Source organism: Colobus angolensis, unplaced genomic scaffold, assembly GCF_000951035.1.
Source record: "Colobus angolensis palliatus isolate OR3802 unplaced genomic scaffold, Cang.pa_1.0 Scaffold24, whole genome shotgun sequence".
Classification (NCBI taxonomy): Eukaryota; Metazoa; Chordata; class Mammalia; order Primates; family Cercopithecidae; genus Colobus; species Colobus angolensis.
This window is the reverse complement of record NW_012115599.1, coordinates 5,436,629-5,457,918: the sequence shown is the minus strand read 5'-3', so window position 1 is coordinate 5,457,918 and position 21,290 is coordinate 5,436,629. Positions and strand designations below refer to the sequence as shown.

Below are 21,290 nucleotides of genomic sequence, written 5' to 3'. Positions count from 1 at the left end.
CAGGATGGTCTCGATCTCCTGACCTCGTGATCTGCCCGTCTCGGCCTCCCAAAGTGCTGGGATTACAGGCTTGAGCCACCGTGCCCGGCCCAGATATGTGCATTTCATATATAAATTATATCTAAAAAATGCTTAAATGTAAGTGGAAAAAAATGTCAGGAAGTTGCTTTTTAGTTAAATGAAATTCATTAACCATTGATTACTACATTAAAATACATGTCTTTTTCTCTTATCATACATGTATGAAGCATGCTATTTTAAACTAGCTGTTGAAATGAGACATGTAAAGAAGTGATTTTTTTGTTACAATAAACTTTCATAATAGAATTACATAATTTTTTCAAAAATTAGGAAAGCGTGCATCCTTATGAAACACAGTATGGTCATTGCCTGATAACTTATTTAAACTATTATATGTCTATTTAAATTTTATTTATATTGATTCAAATTAGCTTATTCCCTTAGCGTGAAAGACCAGTGTCTTTAAGGCCAGTGTCACACTTTAAATATATCAGGTTATGGGATTAGTGAATTTTGTATTTTTTCGTATTGATGAAACTGAAAATAAACCCACTTTCACAGCACTGTGCTTTTCTCAGGCTATTTAAACCTTGGGTTCTGTCATTTGCTAGAAGGGCTCACAGAACTCAGGAACAGTTTACTTACTAGATTACTGATTTATTACAAGTGCTATATTACAGGATCTGAATTAACAGCCAGGTGAAGAGATACATAGGGTGAGGTCTGGAAGGGTCCCCAGCACAGGAGCTTCTCTTCCAGTGGAGTGTTGGGGTGCACCACTGTCCCAGCACATGGGCACACTTTGTCTTTTTGGTTTTTATGGAGGCTTCATTACAAAGGCATGATTGAGTAAATCATTGGCCAATATGATTAAGTCAGTCTCCAGCCCCTCTTCCCTCTCTGGTGGTGAGGCTGGGAGTTCCTATCCTCTAATCATGATTGGTTTTCCTAACAACTAGCCCTTCATCTTTAGAGGCTTTCCAAAAGTCACCTCATTAACATACATTCAGGTACAAAAGATACTCCTTTCATTTGTTTCGGAGCTCTAGCCAGGAACCAGAAATGAAGACCAAGATATGCACTTCTTACTGTATCACACCATTACAGGCACATTCTTGTGGTTTCTGCCAGTAGCTAGGTCCTGTAGCTTCTTAATGAGTATTTAGTTTCCTATTGAAGCAAGGACAGTACTTCTGTAGTCAGGTAATGATGAGGTAACCCTGGTTATTAGACTAGAAGCCATGAGGGAAGGTGGGGGCAGATCTTGAATTTGAGTATTATCATGAGAGATGTCTACCCAGGGGAGGCAGCTGCCTGATTTCCAGAGAGGGAGAGTCCACTGTCTGCTAGCAAGGGGAAGTGGTATTAGATATGTATTAGATAGGAAGCATTGAAATACACTTTTAGACGTTTCTTGATATCATTGGGATTTTCCCGTTTTTTGAACTAGCTCTGTTTTGCAGGGTCGACCACATAAAAACACTGCTTACTGTTGTACAAGCTTTACATGTATGAACTTTTTATTCTCCATAATAATGTCTATGAGGACTAGGTATTGTTAATATCCCTATATGACAGATGAAGAAATTGGGACACAGAAGGATTAAGACTTGCCCAAGGTCACAGCTTAATACATGGCAGAGCTGGGATCCAAACTCAAGCCAACTGTTTCCAGAGTTGATGTTCTTACCAACTACCCCTTGCTGTATGAGAATGTTTACTATAGCACTCATTTGAATTGTGAAAACACCTGCAGGGAGGCTAAATGAATTTGGTATGGTCCTATAATTATATGAAAGAGAATGAACTAAGAGAGAGCTCAGGTTAAAACATGGATAAATCTCCCCACCATAATATTGAGGTAAAAAAACCAAAAAGGTTATGAACATATAAAACATACGTAATTTCTATAAAATAATGGATGCATACATACAAATAATGAAAGTATATAATAATAAGCATCAAATTCAGGTTAATGTTTACTTTTGGAGAAGGAATGGGAGGGAAAGGAGCAAGATTGAAGCTGGCATGGAGAGGGCTTGAATTGTAATTAATCTGGAGCAAATATGAGAAAATGTTTCTATTGGGGTGGTGGATACACAAGTATTTATATTCGTAGATATGTAGATAGACTACATATATTCTCTGTATTTTTGCATGTTGAAATATTTAAGATAGAAAAAAAGTTTATATGCTTTGTAGAAGTTGTTAGGACTCCTTTGCTGTAATTCTTTTCTTCCAACCAGTGTGAATTTAAGAGAGGGGTCTGAACCATAAACCAACCGTAGAAAAGCTTGTCATTTCTTTAGTTTTTCCTTTTACTCACATTAAAATGTTTTTTATATGGTATTTAGATTCTGTATAATTAGTCCTACTCATTACCTATTTTGAAGGAACATTTAAGTCTATACATGTCAGTTTTAGTTTGTTCATTTTTCACTCTTTTCTCTACATATGTATCTGTGAAATTATTCTGCCAGGAGTACCAAAACCCATGCTTTTTTGAGAAGTCAAAGAGAAAACCAAATAAGAAAAAAAATAGTTGGTTTTATATTTTAGTAAATTAAATTATAGCACATTTCACTTAGAAGCGCTAATATTAATTCTTCCTCCCCAATAGTGGGTGCTTAGTAAGTGTTGGTTTTTTGAATGCATTAATGAAATATCTGAGGATATTAAACTGAGTGATAATGTGATAAGTATAACATTTTGTTTTCATAGCTGAATTTCATTGCTGATGAGGAAGTATGACCTTTTCACTCTAGGAAGATTATTTATTTTAAGACACTTATGAGGAAAGTAAAGTAAATCCTTTGCTATACTTAATTAGCTTTTTTTTCAAATTGTTGAAAATCTAAGTACGTAGATTCCATATAAATATTAATTTTAATCACTGATATTGAAGAAACAACAAAATGTTAATGAAAATGTCATGATAGTATGATAATATGCAAGTTTTGAATTCATTTATGATTATTTAAAATGTATTTTTAGATCCAGCTCATTTGTAATAGCAGCATATTTTATATTAAAGATATGAAAATGCATAACATATTTAAACAAAATTTGGAATATATTTGAAAGACTTAAGAGTAACTTAATTGCCAAAACAATCTTAGAAAAGAAGAAAAGAGTTGGAGGGTTCACACTTCTTGATTTCAAAATCTACTATGAGTCTACAGTAATCAGGACAGTCCTGGCGTAAAGAAAGACGTATAAATCAAGGAAATAGAATTGAGGGTACAGAATTAAATCCCCACATTTAGGGCCAGTTGGTTTTTGACAAAGGTGTCAAGACAATTAAATGGGGGAAATAATAATCTTTTCAACAAATGATGCTGGGGCAACTGGATATCCACATGCAAAAGAATGAAGTTAGACTCTCGCTGCACACTGTATAAAAATTAACTTAAAATGGATCAGAGGCCTAAATATAAGTACTAAAACTATAAAACTCTTAGGAAAAAACAGGTATAAATCTTTGTGACCTTGCATTAGGTAATGGTTATAACACCAGAAACACAAGCAAAGAAAAAGTAGATAAATTGGACTTCATTACACTTAAAAGTTCTGTGCTTCCGTTATGCACATGTACCCTAGAACTTAAAGTATAATAAAAATAAAATAAAATAAAATAAAATAAAATAAAAATAAAAAATAAAAAAACAAAACAAAACAACAAAAAAAAAGTTCTGTGCTTCTAAGGACACAGTTAAGAAAGTGAAAAGACAACCACAGAATGAGAGAAAATGTTTGTAAATCACATATAACAGACTTACATTCAGAATATCTAAAGAGTTCTCAACAGTGCAAAGCCAAACAACCCAATTTTAAAATGCATAACTGATTTGAATAGACATTTTTCCAAAGAAGGTATACAAATGGTCAATAGAACATGAAAAAATGTTCAACATCATTAGTCACAGGGAAATGCAAATTAAAACCGCAATGAGATACCACTTCACATCTACTAGGAAAGCTATAATCAAAAATGTAATAACAAGTGTTGGTGAGGTTGTGAAGAAACTGAACTATTATACATTGTGGTGGGATTATAAAATGGTATAGCCTTTTTGGAACATATTCTGGCAGTTCCTCAAAAGTTTAAACATGGAATTACTATGTGGCTCAGCATTTCCACTCCTATGTATATACCCAAAAGAATTGAAAACCTATGTCCACATGAAAACTTGTTCATCGATGTTCACAGCAGCATTATTCATAATAGCCAAAAAGTGGAAATAACTCAGCTGTCCAGCAACTGTTGAGATAAACAAGTATTGTGTAGTCATACAGTAGAATATTATTTGACCATAAAGAGGAATGAAATATTTACATATGCTACAACACAGATGAATCTTGAAACATTATGCTAAGTGAAAAAGCTAGACATGAAAGACCACATACTGTATTTCATTTATATGAAATATCTAGAAAATGCGAATCTATAGAGACAGAAAGTAGATTAATGGTTGCCAGGAGCAGGAGGAAGAGGCAATGGGAAGAGACTGCTAATGCATGTGGAATTTCTTTTTGAGGTGATGAATATGTTCTAAAATTAGATATTGGTGATGGTTGCACAACTCTGTTAACATACTAATAAGCACTGGATAGTACACTTTAACAGGATGAATCTTATGGCTATATGGATTATTTTTCAATAAAGTGATTATAAAAAAGGATAACTCAATTACCTTTATTAGACTACATTTAACTTTCCAAGTTTTAATTTTTTATTTAAAACATTCTGTAATGATGCTTTCTAAATCCTGTGATAGTTGATTACTCATACAAGTATTTGAAGATAAAATAAAAATATATATCACAGTGACAGTGTTCGATATTTAAATAAATGTGTAATAGAATAATTTGTGCTTGTGCTTTTTTGAATGAAATGTTAAATAGAATTTTGTTCTGAGATTTTTTTTGTTATTGCATTTATTGTGGGTAACTATTAATACAAGTTACATATGGACTATAGAGTGTGTATGAATTCATCTCAGACTTATGCCAGAATAGAAAATAAACTAGAAATGGAATTGACAATGTTACTTAATTCCTAATACTATAAATTGTGAAAAATCATCACTACTCTTGAATGTTTATTAATGTTTTTCATGTTAAATATTAAGAAAACTTGAAAAAAATTATAATTTGGAAGTACATCTGTAACCGATGAGTAAAATGGGTCTGGGTATTGTAGTGGAGTGAACTTTCATAGATAGGACAATCAGACATTTCCAAGATATGTTTCCAGCACCTGGCACAGTGTCTGACACATAATAGAAGTTTTAAAAATATTGACTGAATGAACAAAAAATGTGATGCTGCATAGTAATTTACTCTAAGTAAATTTGCTCTTTTGGCTGATTCTTGCCATTGAAATTGAAGGCTGCCTTTGAAGGAGATTATTCCCTGTGCAAGAAATACTAAAATGAACAAATAAAACAAGTGGTTAATTAGACTCTTCTCAGCTAGACACACTTCTAAAATCTTATGTCTTTAGTTTTTAAAAATTCACATTTAATGAGGACAATTTACACACAGTAGAATTCATCCCTTTTAAATGTGCAATTCAGTGCACTAAAAATGACAATATAGTCATTTAAAATACTACTAGAGTGAGATATAGAACATTTCCATTTCCCCAGATGTTCTCTCATGGCTCTTGGTAGTCTGTCCCTTCACTCCACCCCTAATCCCTGGCAACCTTTAATATGATTTCTGTCCCTGTAGCTTTACCTTTCAGGATGTCATATAAATGGAGTAATACAATATGCCTTTTGTGTCTGACTTCTTTCACTTAGCAAAATGCCTTTGGGATTCATCTATATTCTTGCACACATCAGTAGTTCACTCCTTGTTATTTCTGAGTAGTATTTCATCTGTAGTTTCAAATTTTCAAGAAGACAAATTTGTTGGATCATGTCTATGTATACATAAGTAATAATAACCCAACAACTTTGGATGATCTTACTGCATATTGCAGGAGTATGAGGTAATTGGTTCTGCTGGCATGTCCCACATGTGACCATGGATGTTCCTGTTCCAGAACATTTAGCTTGCAGCCATACTACAAGTTTGGGGATATTTCATAAGTAGCTCTTTAATACTTCCCTGAACTTCGGTAGCAGTTATGTGTCAACTTAAACTCAGAATTTTATTTATTTTTTCTCTAAGCGTCTAACTAGCTTAACTGATGCCCTTGCAGTTTACATTTTCTCTCTAGAGGCTGAGTGGTGATCTTAATTTTTGTGGACCATCTAGACAAATATTAAATAAAGAGCTCTTAAGCCTTAAGAAAGGTGGCTGACACACATCTCAAAAATAATTGTGGTTTCTAGGCCCATGATTTGGAAAGATTGATGTATTTTATGGCAATGCAGCAGGTAGGAAATAAAGAACATATTCTAGTCTATATACTTTATTCTAATATACTATAATCTGCTTTTTTGTTTTTGCTAAGTCTGAGAAAAGGGACATAACTTAGATGTAGTTCTAAGGCAGCAGAAGAGTGTTAAAATTAAAGGCAAGTTTCTATTTTATCTTATAGAAACAGTCAAATGCTTGATGAAGATAATATATTGAATGAAACACCAAAATCCCCCGTGATTAATTTACCTCATGAGACTACTGGTGCCTCACAACTGGAAGGAAGCACAGAAATAGCCAAGACCCAGATGACTCCCACAAATAGTGTGGTGAGAAATTTGAGATCTCATCCATTTATAACATGTTCTTCAAATTATGATGAAGGCAGAAAAGACAACTGAAATTAGGCCTATTATGATAATATTGCTAGCATTTATCTACTTTTGCTGATTTTAAGTTAAGCTCTAGAGAATATGGCAGTAATCCAACACTTAATAGAAATAATTTCTTTGTTGAAGAAATTTGATGAACTCAGTCTACAGTTGCATATGGGTATTTTAATGGTAGTATTCTGCGAAGCAAGTATTTTGCAAATTCATTAAAGAGGTGTTTATTTTTAGTAATTTATAGGTGCCTGTTTAGTCTTTCCTAGGTGAAAATAGAGACTTCAGTAAGCAGCAGCGAATCCTTGCCGAGAGGAAAAGAATCCTTCCAGCTTGGATGTTAGCAGAACATTTAAGTGATCAAAACCTTTCAGTACCAGCAATCAGTGCAGGTAGGTTTTTGTTTCTACTAATGCTGACTTTCAAGAAAACAGTAAATAGAATTTGAAAGCTTTTCTGAAGAAAAACTATAAACTATTTCTATGGAGATAGAGGTTGTGTAAATGTATAGCTTAGCCTAGTTGTTTTTAGTTGTGAACATGAAGTCTAATTTAAAACATAGGCTATTACTTTATGCCATTTATCAAATACCACCCTATTTTTTTTCATTTAACAAGTGCTATTATATGATATATATCTCAGTTTCTTTATCCACTCATTGATTGATGGGCATTTGGGCTGGTTCCATGTTTATGCGATTGCGAATTGTGCTGCTATAAAAGTGTATGTGCAGGTGTCTTTTTCATATAATGACTTCTTTTCTTCTGGGTAGACACCCGGTAGTGGATTGCTAGATCAAATGGTAGATCTACTTTTAGTTGTTTAAGGAGTCTCCACACTGTTTTCCATAGTGGTTGCGCTAGTTTACATTCCCACCAGCAGTGTAAAAGTGTTCCCTTTTTACCACATCCACACCAACATCTATTATGTTTTTGATTTTTAAATTATGGCCATTCTTGCAGGAGTAAGGTGATATTGCACTGTGGTTTTGCTTTACATTTTTCTGATAATTAGTGATGTTGAGCATTTTTTCGTATGTTTGTTGTCCATTTGTATATCTTCTTTTGAGAATTGTTTATTCATATCCTTAGCCCACTTTTTGATGGGATTATTTGTTTTTTTCTTGCTAATTTGTTTTTTTTGTAGATTCTGGATATTAGTCCTTTGTCAGATGCATAGTTTGCAAAGATTTTTTCCCACTCTGTGAGTTGTCTGTTTACTCTGCTGATTATTTCTTTTGCTGTGCAGAAGCTTTTTAGTTTAATTAAGTCCCATCTATTTATCTTATGTTTTTATTGCATTCGCTTTTGGGTTCTTGGTCATGAAGTCTTTTCCTAAGCCAGTGTCTAGAAGGGTTTTTCTGATGTTATCTTCTAGAATTTTTATAGTTTCAAGTCTTAAATTTAAGTCTTTAATCCATATTGAGTTGATTTTTGTATAAGGTGAGAGATGAGGATCCAGTTTCATTCTTTTACATGTGACTTGCAAATTATCCCAGCACCATTTGAATAGGATGTCCTTTCCCTACTTTATATTTCTGTTTGCTGTGTCAAAGATCAGTTGACTGTAATTATTTGGCTTTATTTCTGGGTTCTCTATTCTGTTCCATTGGTCTATGTTCCTGTTTTTATACCAGTACCATACTATTTTGCTGGCTGTAGCCTTGTAGTACAGTTTGAAGTTGGGTAATGTGATGCCTCCAGATTTGTTCTTTTTGCTTAGTATTGCTTTGGCTAGACTTGCTTTGGGCTGTCTTTTGGTTTCACATGAATTTTGGGATTGTTTTTTCTAGTCCTGTGAAGAATGATGGTGATATTTTGGTGAGAATTTCATTGAATTTGTAGATTGCTTTTGGCAGTATGGTCATTTTCACAATATTGATTCTACTGATCCATAAGCACGTGATATATTTCCATTTGTTTGTGTCATCTGTGATTTCTTTCAGCAGTGTTTTGTAGTTTTCCTTGTAGAGGTCCTTTACGTCCTTGGTTAGGTATATTCCTAAGTTTTGTTTTTGTTTTTGTTTTGTTTGTTTGTTTGTTTTTTGCAGCTATTATAAAAGGGGTTGAGTTCTTGATTTGATTCTCAGCTTGGTCACTGTTGGTGTATAGCAGTACTACAGATTTGTGTGCACTGGTTTTATATCCTGAAACTTTGCTGAATTCATTTGTCAGTTCTAGGAGCTGTTTGGATGCATCTCTAGGGTTTTCTACGTATATGATCATATCATCGGCAAACAGTGACAGTTTGACTTATTGACTCTTTACTGAGTTGGATGCCCTTTACTTTTTCTCTTGTCTGATTGCTCTAGCTAGGACTTCCAGTGCTATGTTGAATAGAAGTGTTGAAAGTGGACAGCCAATATAGTTCTAATTTATTTTATTTTTTATGTCTCAGGTACTAGCTCTTGGATGTTGTCATGAGTTTCTTAGGCCTGGGCTGAATTTTTTTAAATGTCCATTAGTGATGGAGGAGTAAATATATTTAGGCAAAGGTTTTCAGAGTCTCCTCTTTCTTGATCTCCAGTTATCTCTGTTCCTTCAGCCTTCCAGGCCACAAGACTAATCTTAACTCTTAGGTTAGGATACTCCTGGTAGATTGAAAAAGGAACTTTTATATTTTCACTGGTATCATGCTATTCTATAGAGCTCCTCTTCCTGCATCTTCTAAGCTACCAACATGAAGTTGTAAAAAGTGGCACATGCTGATGAAGATTGAACTAGTCCCCCAACTGTTTGGTTTGCATTTAATTTTGTACTGTGAATATTTTTATCATGGCAATTTGATGCATATTATAAATATTGATCATTTATACATTATTTTAATTGGACTACAGTTCAAACTGTACTTACATTTATGTAAAGTGCTAGTTAATCTGTTTACTTTGTTTCCAGCAACTTGGCCAAGTTATTTAATTTTAGTAGTTTTTGAACCTTATATTTTCTAGCTGTAGAATCATATTATCTATAGAATTAGGGTAATTTTGGCTCTTCTGATCTATCTACTGCTTTCTTCTCTTATTAGCTGAACCCTATAAACTTTAAATAAAAATGGTTAAAATTGGTCTGTTCTTGTTCATGATTTTAATAGAAATTCTCTTAATATTTTAGCATTTTTATATGGTTGGTATTAGATTCTGATAAACAGTTATATCATGTTTAGTATAGTTCACTTTACTTTTACATTTTATTTTCAGGAATAACTGTTGAATTATTTAAAAATGTATTGGTATAGAAATAGTTCTGCATTTTCATGTGTTAATGTAAGTAATGATATTGGTAGATATCCTAATGTAATATACTATGCTTGTGTTCCTGGAATAAGTTCAGTCTTTTGATAACTTTTTATTTTTATACTCTGTTAGATTAAATTTGCTAATATTTGGTTTAGGACATCTCTTATCTATATTATGGTTAGTCTGTATTTTTCTTTATGTGTGACTTCTATATGAGATTTTAATGTTAGAGCACTGAATTATTTGCATATATGGTCAGGGACAATTTGAATAATTGAAAAATTATGTTTCTTCATGGAACTCTCCTGATCTGGGCCTGATGCCTGCTTTTAGTAGTTGATAATTCTGGCAGAGGAATAGGTAAGTTAGACCAGAAAAAAAGAAAAAAAAAAGAATGAAACATGCAGAAACAGATAAAAAAATACATTTAATTTATAAACACATACCAGTTCAAACTGATGGAGAAAGGGTATATTATTCAATAAATGACGTTGAGAAAATTGTCTCTCCGTTTTGAAGAAAATAATGTTAAAGTACTACTTTATACCATATTCAGAAACAAATTTCTATTGAATTAATAGTCTTAATATAAATATTAAAACAAGGCATTTGAAGAAAGTATGAGAAAAATATTTTGATTACTCCTGTACACTTTCTTAAGATGATAGGGAACTTGGAATCCTAAGGGAAAAATTGATGGATTTACCTAAATAAAAAGGAAAAATACTTCTATGCAAAAGACACTATAAATAAAGTCAGAGGCAAATAATAGCCTGCCAAACAATATACTGAGATACATTATCTACCACACTTACAAAAGAAGGTTTTTAGAAAATTGTCTACTTAGTAACAAAAAAGATAAAAGTCAGTAGAACTTTTGGGCATTATGTGTGACATACTACAGAATAATAAATACACATAGTAAATGTTATGACTTTACTATCAGGTAGGAAAATGTAAATTGAAAACAACTAGTTACCATTTTTTGTTCATTAACTTATCAACATTTAAGCAATTGATAATATCCACTGTTGGCAGAAAGGAGTATTATCGAACATTACTTGTGGAGGTATAAATTAATGTAGCCTTTCAAAATCACTTGTATCTCTTAAATTTTTAAATATACAATACACTTTGACCCAGAAATTGCAATCCTAGGTATGTAAACCACAAAAATAATAACATTTGTACTTTTAGTCCTGTATATGTTTATGCATATGTATTTGTAGATATATTTGCTTAAACACAGAAAAATATTGAGAAGTATACACATGCAATAGTTAATATAGCTGTTTGAGAGTAGTTCCTCTAGAGGGTAAGATTGGATGGATGTATTTTTAATGATACATATATATATATAAATAATTGAGCTATCATTCATGTAGTATTAGTGTAATAGCTCATAAAAGTGCCATTGGTAATAGTTAAAATCAAGCTGTTTTGTATTAATAGTTAATTTCTTTTATATTTCTATCATTTGACTGTACCTATTTTGAATTTCAGAAGAATATTTGCCATACCAGATATAAAGATTGTTGTTAGCCATTTTAAGCTATTCGTTTTTTATACATTCTTTGTGAAGAGCATTTTAATAATACCAAAATGGCTTCTCATGCAGGAAAAAAAAAAAATTAGCTCTAGTCCCTAGAGGCGGTTTGTAGTAAAGAATTTGGAGTTTTGAAGAACTGAGTATTTTAAATATATATATGTTTTAATTTAGAATTTTGGGTACATGTGTGACACTTGGAATATATAAACTACCATTTGTGTAGAAGCTGTATCTTGTTTAATTTACTATAGTTCTTAGCATAATCAGCAATACCACTAGTTCAATATGTCACTTGGTTTAATTCATAACTGTTACGGCATTTGGTCATTTGTTGTACCAAGCTACACAGTCCTATTAAGTCCTGTTTATGACAGTTTCCAAAAATGATATGAACTATTTTCTAATTTAGATTCATGATGAATGTTTAAATAATTTAGTTAAAATTTAGTTATTATAATAGTTTATTCCTCAGTTTCATTTGATAAATATATTATTTTTATATTGGTTCAATTGATTTTCCTGTTTGATAATATGGACAGTATTCTATTGGCATTTCTTTCCTGAACTGAATGAGGGAATGTTATTTCAGGCTACTTGAATGTCCTTTAGAACTGGACTAAGCAAACTACAGCCCATGGACCAAATTTGGCCCACTGCCTGTTTTTGTAAATAAAGTTTATTGAAACATGGCCATGGTCAACCATATGTGCATTGTCTGTGACTGCTTTCATGTTACAAAGAGAGAGTTGGGTAGTACTGATAGACACTGTATGGCCTACAGAGCTTAATCTGTTTACTTTCTGGCTTTTTACAGAAAAAGTCTGCTAATCCCTGCTTTAGAACATTAGAATAATGACTACAGATTGCTTTACATACCTATATCCTGGCTCTTAAGGGAATCTTTGGACAAATTGTTTATGTTCAAAATTCATTTAGTCAGAAATATTTATTGAGCATCAGTTTTGTGCTAGGCACAGTTGAAGGTACTGGAGACAAGGGAGGTACAGTGAACAAGGCATGTAAAGTTTCTGCCTTCATGAAGACATCATTCTCAGGTAGAGGAGAAGGACAATTTGCCATGGACAATTATGAATTTGTTAACAAAATATGATGGTGGCTTAGGTTTGCCAACTGCATTAAACTTTGGGTAAGTATTTTATGGGATACAATGTCCATTGTTATTGAGATTTATTTACTTCATCGGCAGAGTCTGTAGAAGTCACTTCCCTGTTTGGGTTATTTTGGGTTTGCCTGTAATCCCAGCACTTTGGGAGGCTGAGACAGGCGGATCACCTGAGGTGAGGAGGTCAAGACCAGCCTTGCCAACATGATGAAACCCCATCTCTACTAAAAATACAAAATTTAGCCAGGTGTAGGGTAGTGCGCACCTGTAATCCCAGCTAATCAGGAGGCTGAGACAGGAGAATTACTTGAACCAGGGAGGCGAAGGTTGCAGTGAGCTGAGATTGTGCCACTGCACTCCAGCCTGGGTGATAGAGCAAGACTCTATTTCATTAAAAAAAAAAAAAAAAATGAGCTTAAGTTTAATTCCTCACTGTGGATGTGGATGTTAGGGTTTAATAAGTAGTATATGTACAATAGCAAAGACTTGGAATCAACCAAATGTCCATCAGTGACAGACTGGATTAAGAAAATGTGGCACACATATACCATGGAATACTATGCAGCCATAAAAAAGGATGAGTTCGTGTCCTTTGTAGGGACATGGATGCAGCTGGAAACCATCATTCTCAGCAAACTATCACAAGAACAGAAAACCAAACACCGCATGTTCTCACTCATAGGTGGGAATTGAACAATGAGATCACTTGGACACAGGAAGGGGATCATCACACACTGGGTCCTATTTGGGGGGGGAGGGATGGCATTAGGAGATATAACTAATGTAAATGATGAGCTAATGGGTGCAGCACACCAACATGGCACATGTATACATATATAACAAACCTGCATGTTGTACACATGTACCCTAGAACTTTTAAGTATAATAATAAAAAAAAAGTAGTATATGTAAAGTTCATTGGATAGCTATAAGTCAGATTTTCTGTTAGAGAAATTCAATTATACAATTAAAAAAGAAACATGTATCAGGTACTCTGCTAGATGGTTTACATATCTTCATTTACTTCTCCTAATAATTCCATGAATTATAATTCCCATTATCCAGACGATGAAACCAAAGTTCATAAAGGTGAGATGAAATAGTTAAGGTATGGAGTCCCCATTGGCATGTCAGCCTGGTAGAATGCAGGCCTGGAGCTCTTAGCCATTTTGCTGCTTAATACTTTCTGAGATTTGCACATAATGTTTCCAAGTTAGCATATTTTTTTTCTTTTAAGACAGAGGCTCACTCTGTCGCCCAGACTGGAGTGCAGTGGTGTGATCTTGGCTCACTGCAGCCTCCACCTCCTGAGTTCAACTGATTCTCATGCCTCTGCTTCCTAAGTAGCTGGGACTACAGGTGCACACCACCATACCTGGCTATCTTTTGTATTTTCAGTAGAGACTGGGTTTCACCATGTTGGCCAGGCTGGTCTCGAATCCTTTTTCTTTTTTCTTTTTTTGGTATAGATTATTGACATTTGAAGATATAGAAGATAATTTTCTTCTTTTTCTTTATATGTGTTTAAGGTAATGTAATCCAGGGAAGTGGAAAAGAAGAAATCTGCAAAGATAAAACCCAACTAAACACAACACAGCAAGGAAGAAGGCAATTAATTTCATCAGGAAGTTCAGAAAATACATCAGCAGAACAAGATACAGGAGAAAAGTGTAAAAATACTGATCAGGAAGAGTCTACCATTTCATCCAAGGTGATTTTTAAAAATTCATTATTTGATTGTTTCTTCGTTAGGTGTTTTAGATAGAAATTAATAATATGCTATATAAGGAGAAATCAAAGCTGCCTTTTGTTGGTGAGTTTATGAGGACAAAAACTAGCCCAATTTTTTCAGGCTTACTGAAACTAATCTTTAATATAGTATTGTTTAATACAGTATTTGTTGAAAATTTAGAAATTTTCAGACTGGAAAAAAAAAGGGGAGACCACTTCACTCTGGTCATAATTTGGCACCTCTGTTCTGAAAACCTGGCTTCTCTTATTCCATTGGTGGTTGTTCTCAGATTGCATTTAACCACCATTTTCTTGCTAAGTGTGATGAGAAAAACATATTGATGGGATAGTTCTTAAGAGCCTGTTTCAGGATCACTTCTGGGCTAACTGACAATATTTGTAGACCTTCTTTCCTCTTTCAGTTTTTGCTAACTCACTAGAATGGTTTGGCTGAAATACGCATTCTGTAACACTGGGTTCTTGAAGAAAATGAGGACTATTTATTGGAAGTACTTAAAAAGAGAGACAAAGATAGAGATGGCCCTAGGACAGAAAGTTCAGGCATGCTTCCTTTCTAGGGAGAGGTAGCTTATGATGACAGTTTTCATGATCCTTTTAGTCCCGTGGCTGAGCTCTGTGGATCCCTGTCTCAGTCTCAGGGAAAACCAAAGGAACAGGATTGTTCATGGAAGACTGTGCACCAAAATGACTGAAATGCCAACATCTACCTTAGAGGTCAGTCTTCGAATATATTCTCCTCACTCCTATCCTCTCTCCCAGAGAGAGGAACTGCTTCTCACTGGAGCCTGTGTTCCACCTAGAGAAGTGGGGCCTGGTCACTATACACTCAATTCCTTTGCTTTACTTATGGAGGCAAGCTTAATAAATGAAAACAAAATGTTTTCTGGCTCAGATATATTTGCCATAAAACTTACTAAAACAAAATTTGTTTTGTATAAACTTTGGGCCCTCATATACTGTATTCTCTGAACTCTAAACTTGTCACTTGACGTTGCCTTTTTTCAGGAGAAATTATTGTGCTCAGAAGAAAATCTGTAGTATACATGTTTTCCTCTGTTTATCCCAACCCATAAGGTTTGATAATCACAAGAAAAACTTTGAGAAACATCTTAATTGATGGATTATAGAGAGGAGCAGATCCAAGATATTCAAGCTATTTGTGAGGTTTTGATGACATCAAGGGAGTATTATAACCAGGTCTGAGGAATGCCCAAGTTCTGTTTGGCCAATTGCTTTTCCTTCCCTTCCTTGTAAGGAAGATTTACCTCTTCTAGCACAGGAAAAATAAGGCTTAAATTTTTATGATGCTTTATGCAGGGCTCTCTGGTAAAGCTGAGCCAGAGAATGTGACTTAGACTGAAAATCCCAGCAGAGCCTTTCCACACCCCACCCTCCATCCCTGCCCAGTTTGAGTCTGAACACTGAACCTTTAGAATAGCTAGTCCTAAAGGGATGGCTGTAGTGCAGAGCAGGTGAGAGAGAAAACAAGAGGCGAGGCTCACCTATCTAGTCTAATGGCAGGAGGTTGCCAGCTACAAAAAACCAGTAACAGTTTGGCCAGGCCTACATTTGGATCAATGTACTTGGAAAAAATTACATTCTCTTTGGGAAAAGTAGGAGAAGCAATGGAGAGAAGGAACAAAAATCACTTTTGCCCAACTAGACCCTGTTTCTGAGATTCTGATTCATTTGGTGTGTGGAGCCTGTGCATCAGTGGTATCTTAAATAAACTCTCCCAATGTTAGTGTCCCTTCAAAATTGAGAGCTACTGTTGTACCATCATTGGACATCTCAGAGGAAACTGAGGCCCAAGATCACATTTGTTAGGAACCTTGGCTTCAAATATAGGTGTATTTTCATTTTGGGTATAATGACTTTTTCTACCATACATATTAGACTATGTAAAGACTTTTGTGACTCTAGTAACTTCTCTTCATAAGAGAGTTGCCAGAAATAGTCTATATTTTCCATCAGTTCTTGTATGTCTTTCTACAACTCCTTCCCAGTTATGTAACTTTTTAATTTAGATGTGAAAATGAGGGTACTTGAATTGATTAACTTTAGCGAAAAGGATGGTTGCCATGGTTTGAGTGTTTTTATCTCCTCTAAAGATTTATGTTGAAACTTAATCCTCAGTGCAACAGTATTGGGAGGTGGGCCTAATGGGAGGCTATTTAGGTTGTGAGGGCTCCGTGCTCATGAATGGATAATGCTGCTATAAAAAGGGCTTGTGAAGCTGGATGCGATGACATGCACCTGTAGTCCCAGCTACTTGGGAGGCTGAAGCAGGAGGATTGCTTAAGCCCAGGAGTTTAAGGCCAGCCTGTGTGACATATGGAGACCTCACCTCTAAAAAAAGAGTGGGAGGCTTGGCTTGTAGAAGTGGGTTTACACTCTTTCGCTCTTCTGCCGTATAAGGACACAGCATTCATCCTCTCATGCCCTTCCACCTTCCCTCATGTAAGAATGCAGTAAGGAGGCTCACACCAGATGCTGGTGCCTTGATCTTGAACTTCCCGGACCCCACAACTGTGAGATAAGAAATTTCTGTTCTTTATAAATTTTCCGGTTTGTGATATTCTGTTACTGCAGCTACAAAACAGACTAAGACAATGTATTTCCTTTATAATCTATATTATATTATAATCTAATGAGAACTCTTATAAATGACAGAAGGAAGCCTAACCGAAACGACATAAGTGAAAATAGTATGGTAAAGTGTTTTAGCTGTCTATTGCTGTGAAACAAGCTACCCCAACACTTAGTGACTTAACACAATATGATTATGTCAGTGATTATGATTATATTCTGTCTTATAATTGTGTGGGTTGGCTGGGCTCAGCTGGGCAATTCTTTTATGACATGCTTTTGGTGTCAGTTGGGCTTCATTCAGCTGAGAACTCAGCTGAAGATGAAGCATCTGTGATAGCTTTACTCATGTGAATGGTGCCTCAACAAAGGTTGGTGGAATGGCTGGGCCCACCTCCATCACTGTACCGTGAAGTAGCGTAGACTGAGCATCTTCACCTGACAGCTGGGCCCCAAGAGAGTGATGTCAAAGCTGTTAGATCTTTTAAGGCCTAGAACTAGAATTGTCATTTAGCTGAATTCTTTTGGTCAGAGCAAGTTACCAAGTCTCAGATAGATGGCAGTGTGAGATGAGGGTGAAGACAGCATTGTGACCAGTTAATAGAGAGGGGTCCTTGAAATGTTTTCAATCACAGAGGTAATCCTGGCAGCTCACTAGAGGACAGATTGGAAAAGAACAAGATAAAAGACTTGGAGGTAAGGGAAGAGATTGTGGCATTAACACAGTGAAGAAATAGGGAATCTAAGCTAGGGCAGTGACTTTAAGGATAGTAAGAAGTATTGGATTATAAAAACATTCAGGAATAAAATTGTAGGACTTCTTGCTTGGATCTGGGGAGAGAGGGCAAGAAAAGAGTAAAAGACTTCTAAATTTCTGGCTAGCATGAATAGATGAAATATGTTGGCAGAAACTTAATGGCAGAGAACACAGAGGCAGAATGTCAGTTTTGACATTTAGAGTTCGAGGAGCATAGAACATTGAGAAAGAAATGTCTAGCTAGTGGTTGAAAATATGAGTGTGAAGCTCAGGAGTGAAGTTGGGGCTACAGGTTAGGAGTTTTTAGTCTTTAGTACGTCAGTGTTAATGCGATTGAGACAGGACTTTTAAGGTAATTTATCACCACAGACATTCTTGTCAGGAGTGGTTTGGAAACAGCAATACATTACTTGATTGAAATTGTTCTAGGTGGAAGTTCTTTATCTTGTCCCTTCTAGTACATTAACACTCAGATGGTTGAGGGACAGGGGAAGGGCTTGTTTGAGAAGTTAACTGGCTATTTTAATAGCCTTAATAATACATTCCTGCCATCTCCAAACACCCAGGTCACCCTCTACCAGCTCATGCTCTTCCGTCCCTCAGGTTTCTAACGTGTGTATTTACATTGTAGGGGATTTGACCACTCTATCATGAGTCGCCAGCTTTCCACATTTAATCCTGCCCATTTTCATCTAATCTAAGAAATAAGCAATGTGGGATGCTTAGGAAATATAGAGCTCTCTGACTTTCTCCTACTTCTTCCAAGTACAGAGCACCTTCCATCTTTCCTGTTCCCTCACTTGCCAGTTCAGTGGCTTACTCTAGCTCCTGAGCTTTGTAATTGGCACAGTGCAAATTTATGTCTCAGCAAACTTACAAATTACTGCATGTAATGGATTTTGGGGTCATTTATAAATAATTTAAACCATGAATGTTAAATTCTTGAATGCCAAGGGTGTACTATGAATCAATATTTCATGGAGTTCCATAAAGAGCATTATGATTTCCAGCTTTTGTGCCTCTTAAAATATATTTGATTACCCTGATCCATAGTATTGATATTTGGGACTTTAACATTTCTTTCTCTTTTAGAATAAATTAACATGTTAAACTTACTCCTTGTGAGGATTTAAAAATAAAGCAAACTCTTTTCTAATTCATGGAAGTAGACAGAGTTGAAGTATGATACTATGTATTTTATTTCTTATATTTCGTTTTCATCGGTTTATTTTTTATTTTTAAATGGCAACATAATAGATGCTTATTGTCAAAAATGGAAGTATCAGGAGCATTTGAAGTAAAGAATGAAAACCTCCATTTGCCTTGTCCTTCAGTCTCATTGCCTTACTAATTTTTTGGTTTGTCTCCTTCTAATTCTTTTCATTTGGATTTACACAAGTGAATGCATACATAGATATATAAGGAACTTTTTAAAAGCTAAATGGCACCATAGTATAGATACTGTTCTTGTTTAGTTGAAAAACATCTTTAGATGTGTCATTATTATTTTAATGTCTGCGTGGTGTTTCATAGTAAGAATATAATATAATTTATTTAACCACTTCCCTAGTTGTGCTTTTTTTTTTTTTTTATGTGATAAGATATTGAGTGGGATTGTTTACTTGTCCCAGAACTGCTGCTAAGGCTCAAAGCTGGGAACAGAAGTACTAATAAAATATCCCAGGTTAAGGAGCCCTCAGCAGTAAGAACTAGCCCTTTCCCTTTATGGTTTATTGAAAGGTATGAAAGCAATTGCCATCCCACCTCCCTAGGCTTGATACAAAGGGAATTGAGAGGCCGAAAGGTTTTAAGGTTAAGGGAAGTGCAGTGTTTATGGTAGAAATTATTTCTTACTTTTCTGAAATCAAGAGAAGAGGGGCAGTCTAAGATAATTACTTGTGGAGCTTGGAAATGCCAGCAGAAACAAGAGATACGTTTTATTGAACATCTGTTAGCCAGTGGATTTGCTGACCTACCCCACTGCTACCTGAACAAGGAAAAAGAAAACTGGGGAAAACTGACCCAGCGGGGACTGCCAAGTAGGGAGGTGGGTTAGGATTGCCCAATTCTCACTGGAGAGTTCCAGTTGCTGGCATAGGCCAGTTGGTCCTGTAGTTGGGGGGTTGAGATTAGGGTGTACCTGTGCAGCCTGGGAGCAAAGAGCGTATGTTTTAGATAGACATGACATGAATGTTGCCAGTGAGGGTCAGCTTCAAGAGATAGCTAAAGGATTGCTTTCCCCATAGGTTATCTGTTACTACACAAGAACCATGATAAGATCTAGGTTCCTTTTTTCAAGGCAATTTGTCAGTTTGGGTAGCATTTTAAAGTTATGTACTATTTCTTTAAAAATGAAATACCTTCTTAAGAAATTTAAGCTATTGAATATTAGGTCATGTAAAACCAGCTTTTTTTCAGATGGCATCAAGCATACATGAGTCTTTAATTATAAGTGGAAGCAAACTGATGTGTATCTGGTATGTTGTTATCACATCCTAGAAATGGTTACCAGGAGGACTGGGATATATCTGAATATTGTTTCTACTCTGCGGGAAGTATAAGTAATTTTAAGAGGTCATTTTTAATGAATAAGACCAGGCTTATTGTTTGTGCTGGTGGTAAGTACAAATTATAAAGGTTCTGCAGTGCTAATGAGACTATTTATTTGGTTCAAAGCACCTTCAGTTTGGTTAAACTCAAAACTTTATTAAGACAAATTTAAAGGAATCCTATCTTTTTCCAAGTTGGTCAGAACATGGCTTTATGCAAAGTTTTCTGTGGGGGCAAAACAATTTTGTTATTCAGCTATGGTAAAATCATGATTATATTTAGAGGGCAGAAATAAAATATTGCAGCAGCTTGTAAGAAGTTATAAGGAGCTAGGCACAGTGGCTCACGCCTGTAATCCCAACACTTTGGGAAGCCAGGGCAGATGGATCACCTGAGGTCAGGAGTTCGAGACCAGCTTGGCCAACATGGTGAAACCCTGCCTCTACTAAAAATACGAAAATTAGCTGAGCATGGTGACATGCACCTGTAATCCCAGCTACTCAGGAGGCTGAGGTGGGAGAATCACTTAAACCTGGGAAGCAGAGGTTGCAGTGAGCAGAGATTCTGCCACCGCACACCAGGTTGGGGGACAGAGAAAGACTCCATCTAAAAAAAAAAAGAAAAGAAGTTATAAGGACCGTGCCTGTTAAGAACATGACACATTGTTGAACAGTGACTTTTAAGAGATTTTAAAGATTATGTTCAAATGAAAGCAAGTGTCTTATATTTTATTTGTATTTTCTGGTTATTTTTCACTGAATGTTTGACATGATTGTAAAGGTTTGATACAACTGTAAATTTATTTTCTTTCCTTTTTTTTTTGAGATGGAGTCTTGTTCTTGTTGCCCAAGCTGGAGTGCAATGGCGCAATCTCGGCTCACTGCAACCTCCGCCTCTCAGGTTCAACCGATTCTCCCGCCTCAGCCTCCCAAATAGCTGGAATTACACACCCACCACCA

General features: G+C 35.3%; 1 protein-coding gene across 1 annotated transcript in view; it reads left to right on the top strand.

Annotated features, from left to right (window-relative positions):
* The window catches only part of APLF (aprataxin and PNKP like factor), a 100,025-nt gene that overhangs the window by 38,603 nt on the left and 40,132 nt on the right, over positions 1-21,290 (top strand). Inside the window, exons 4-6 of the mRNA XM_011945515.1 lie at positions 6,575-6,722; positions 7,036-7,168; positions 14,213-14,394. Of these exons, the coding sequence (XP_011800905.1) occupies positions 6,575-6,722; positions 7,036-7,168; positions 14,213-14,394 (463 nt within the window). The remainder of the gene's footprint in view (positions 1-6,574; positions 6,723-7,035; positions 7,169-14,212; positions 14,395-21,290) is intronic.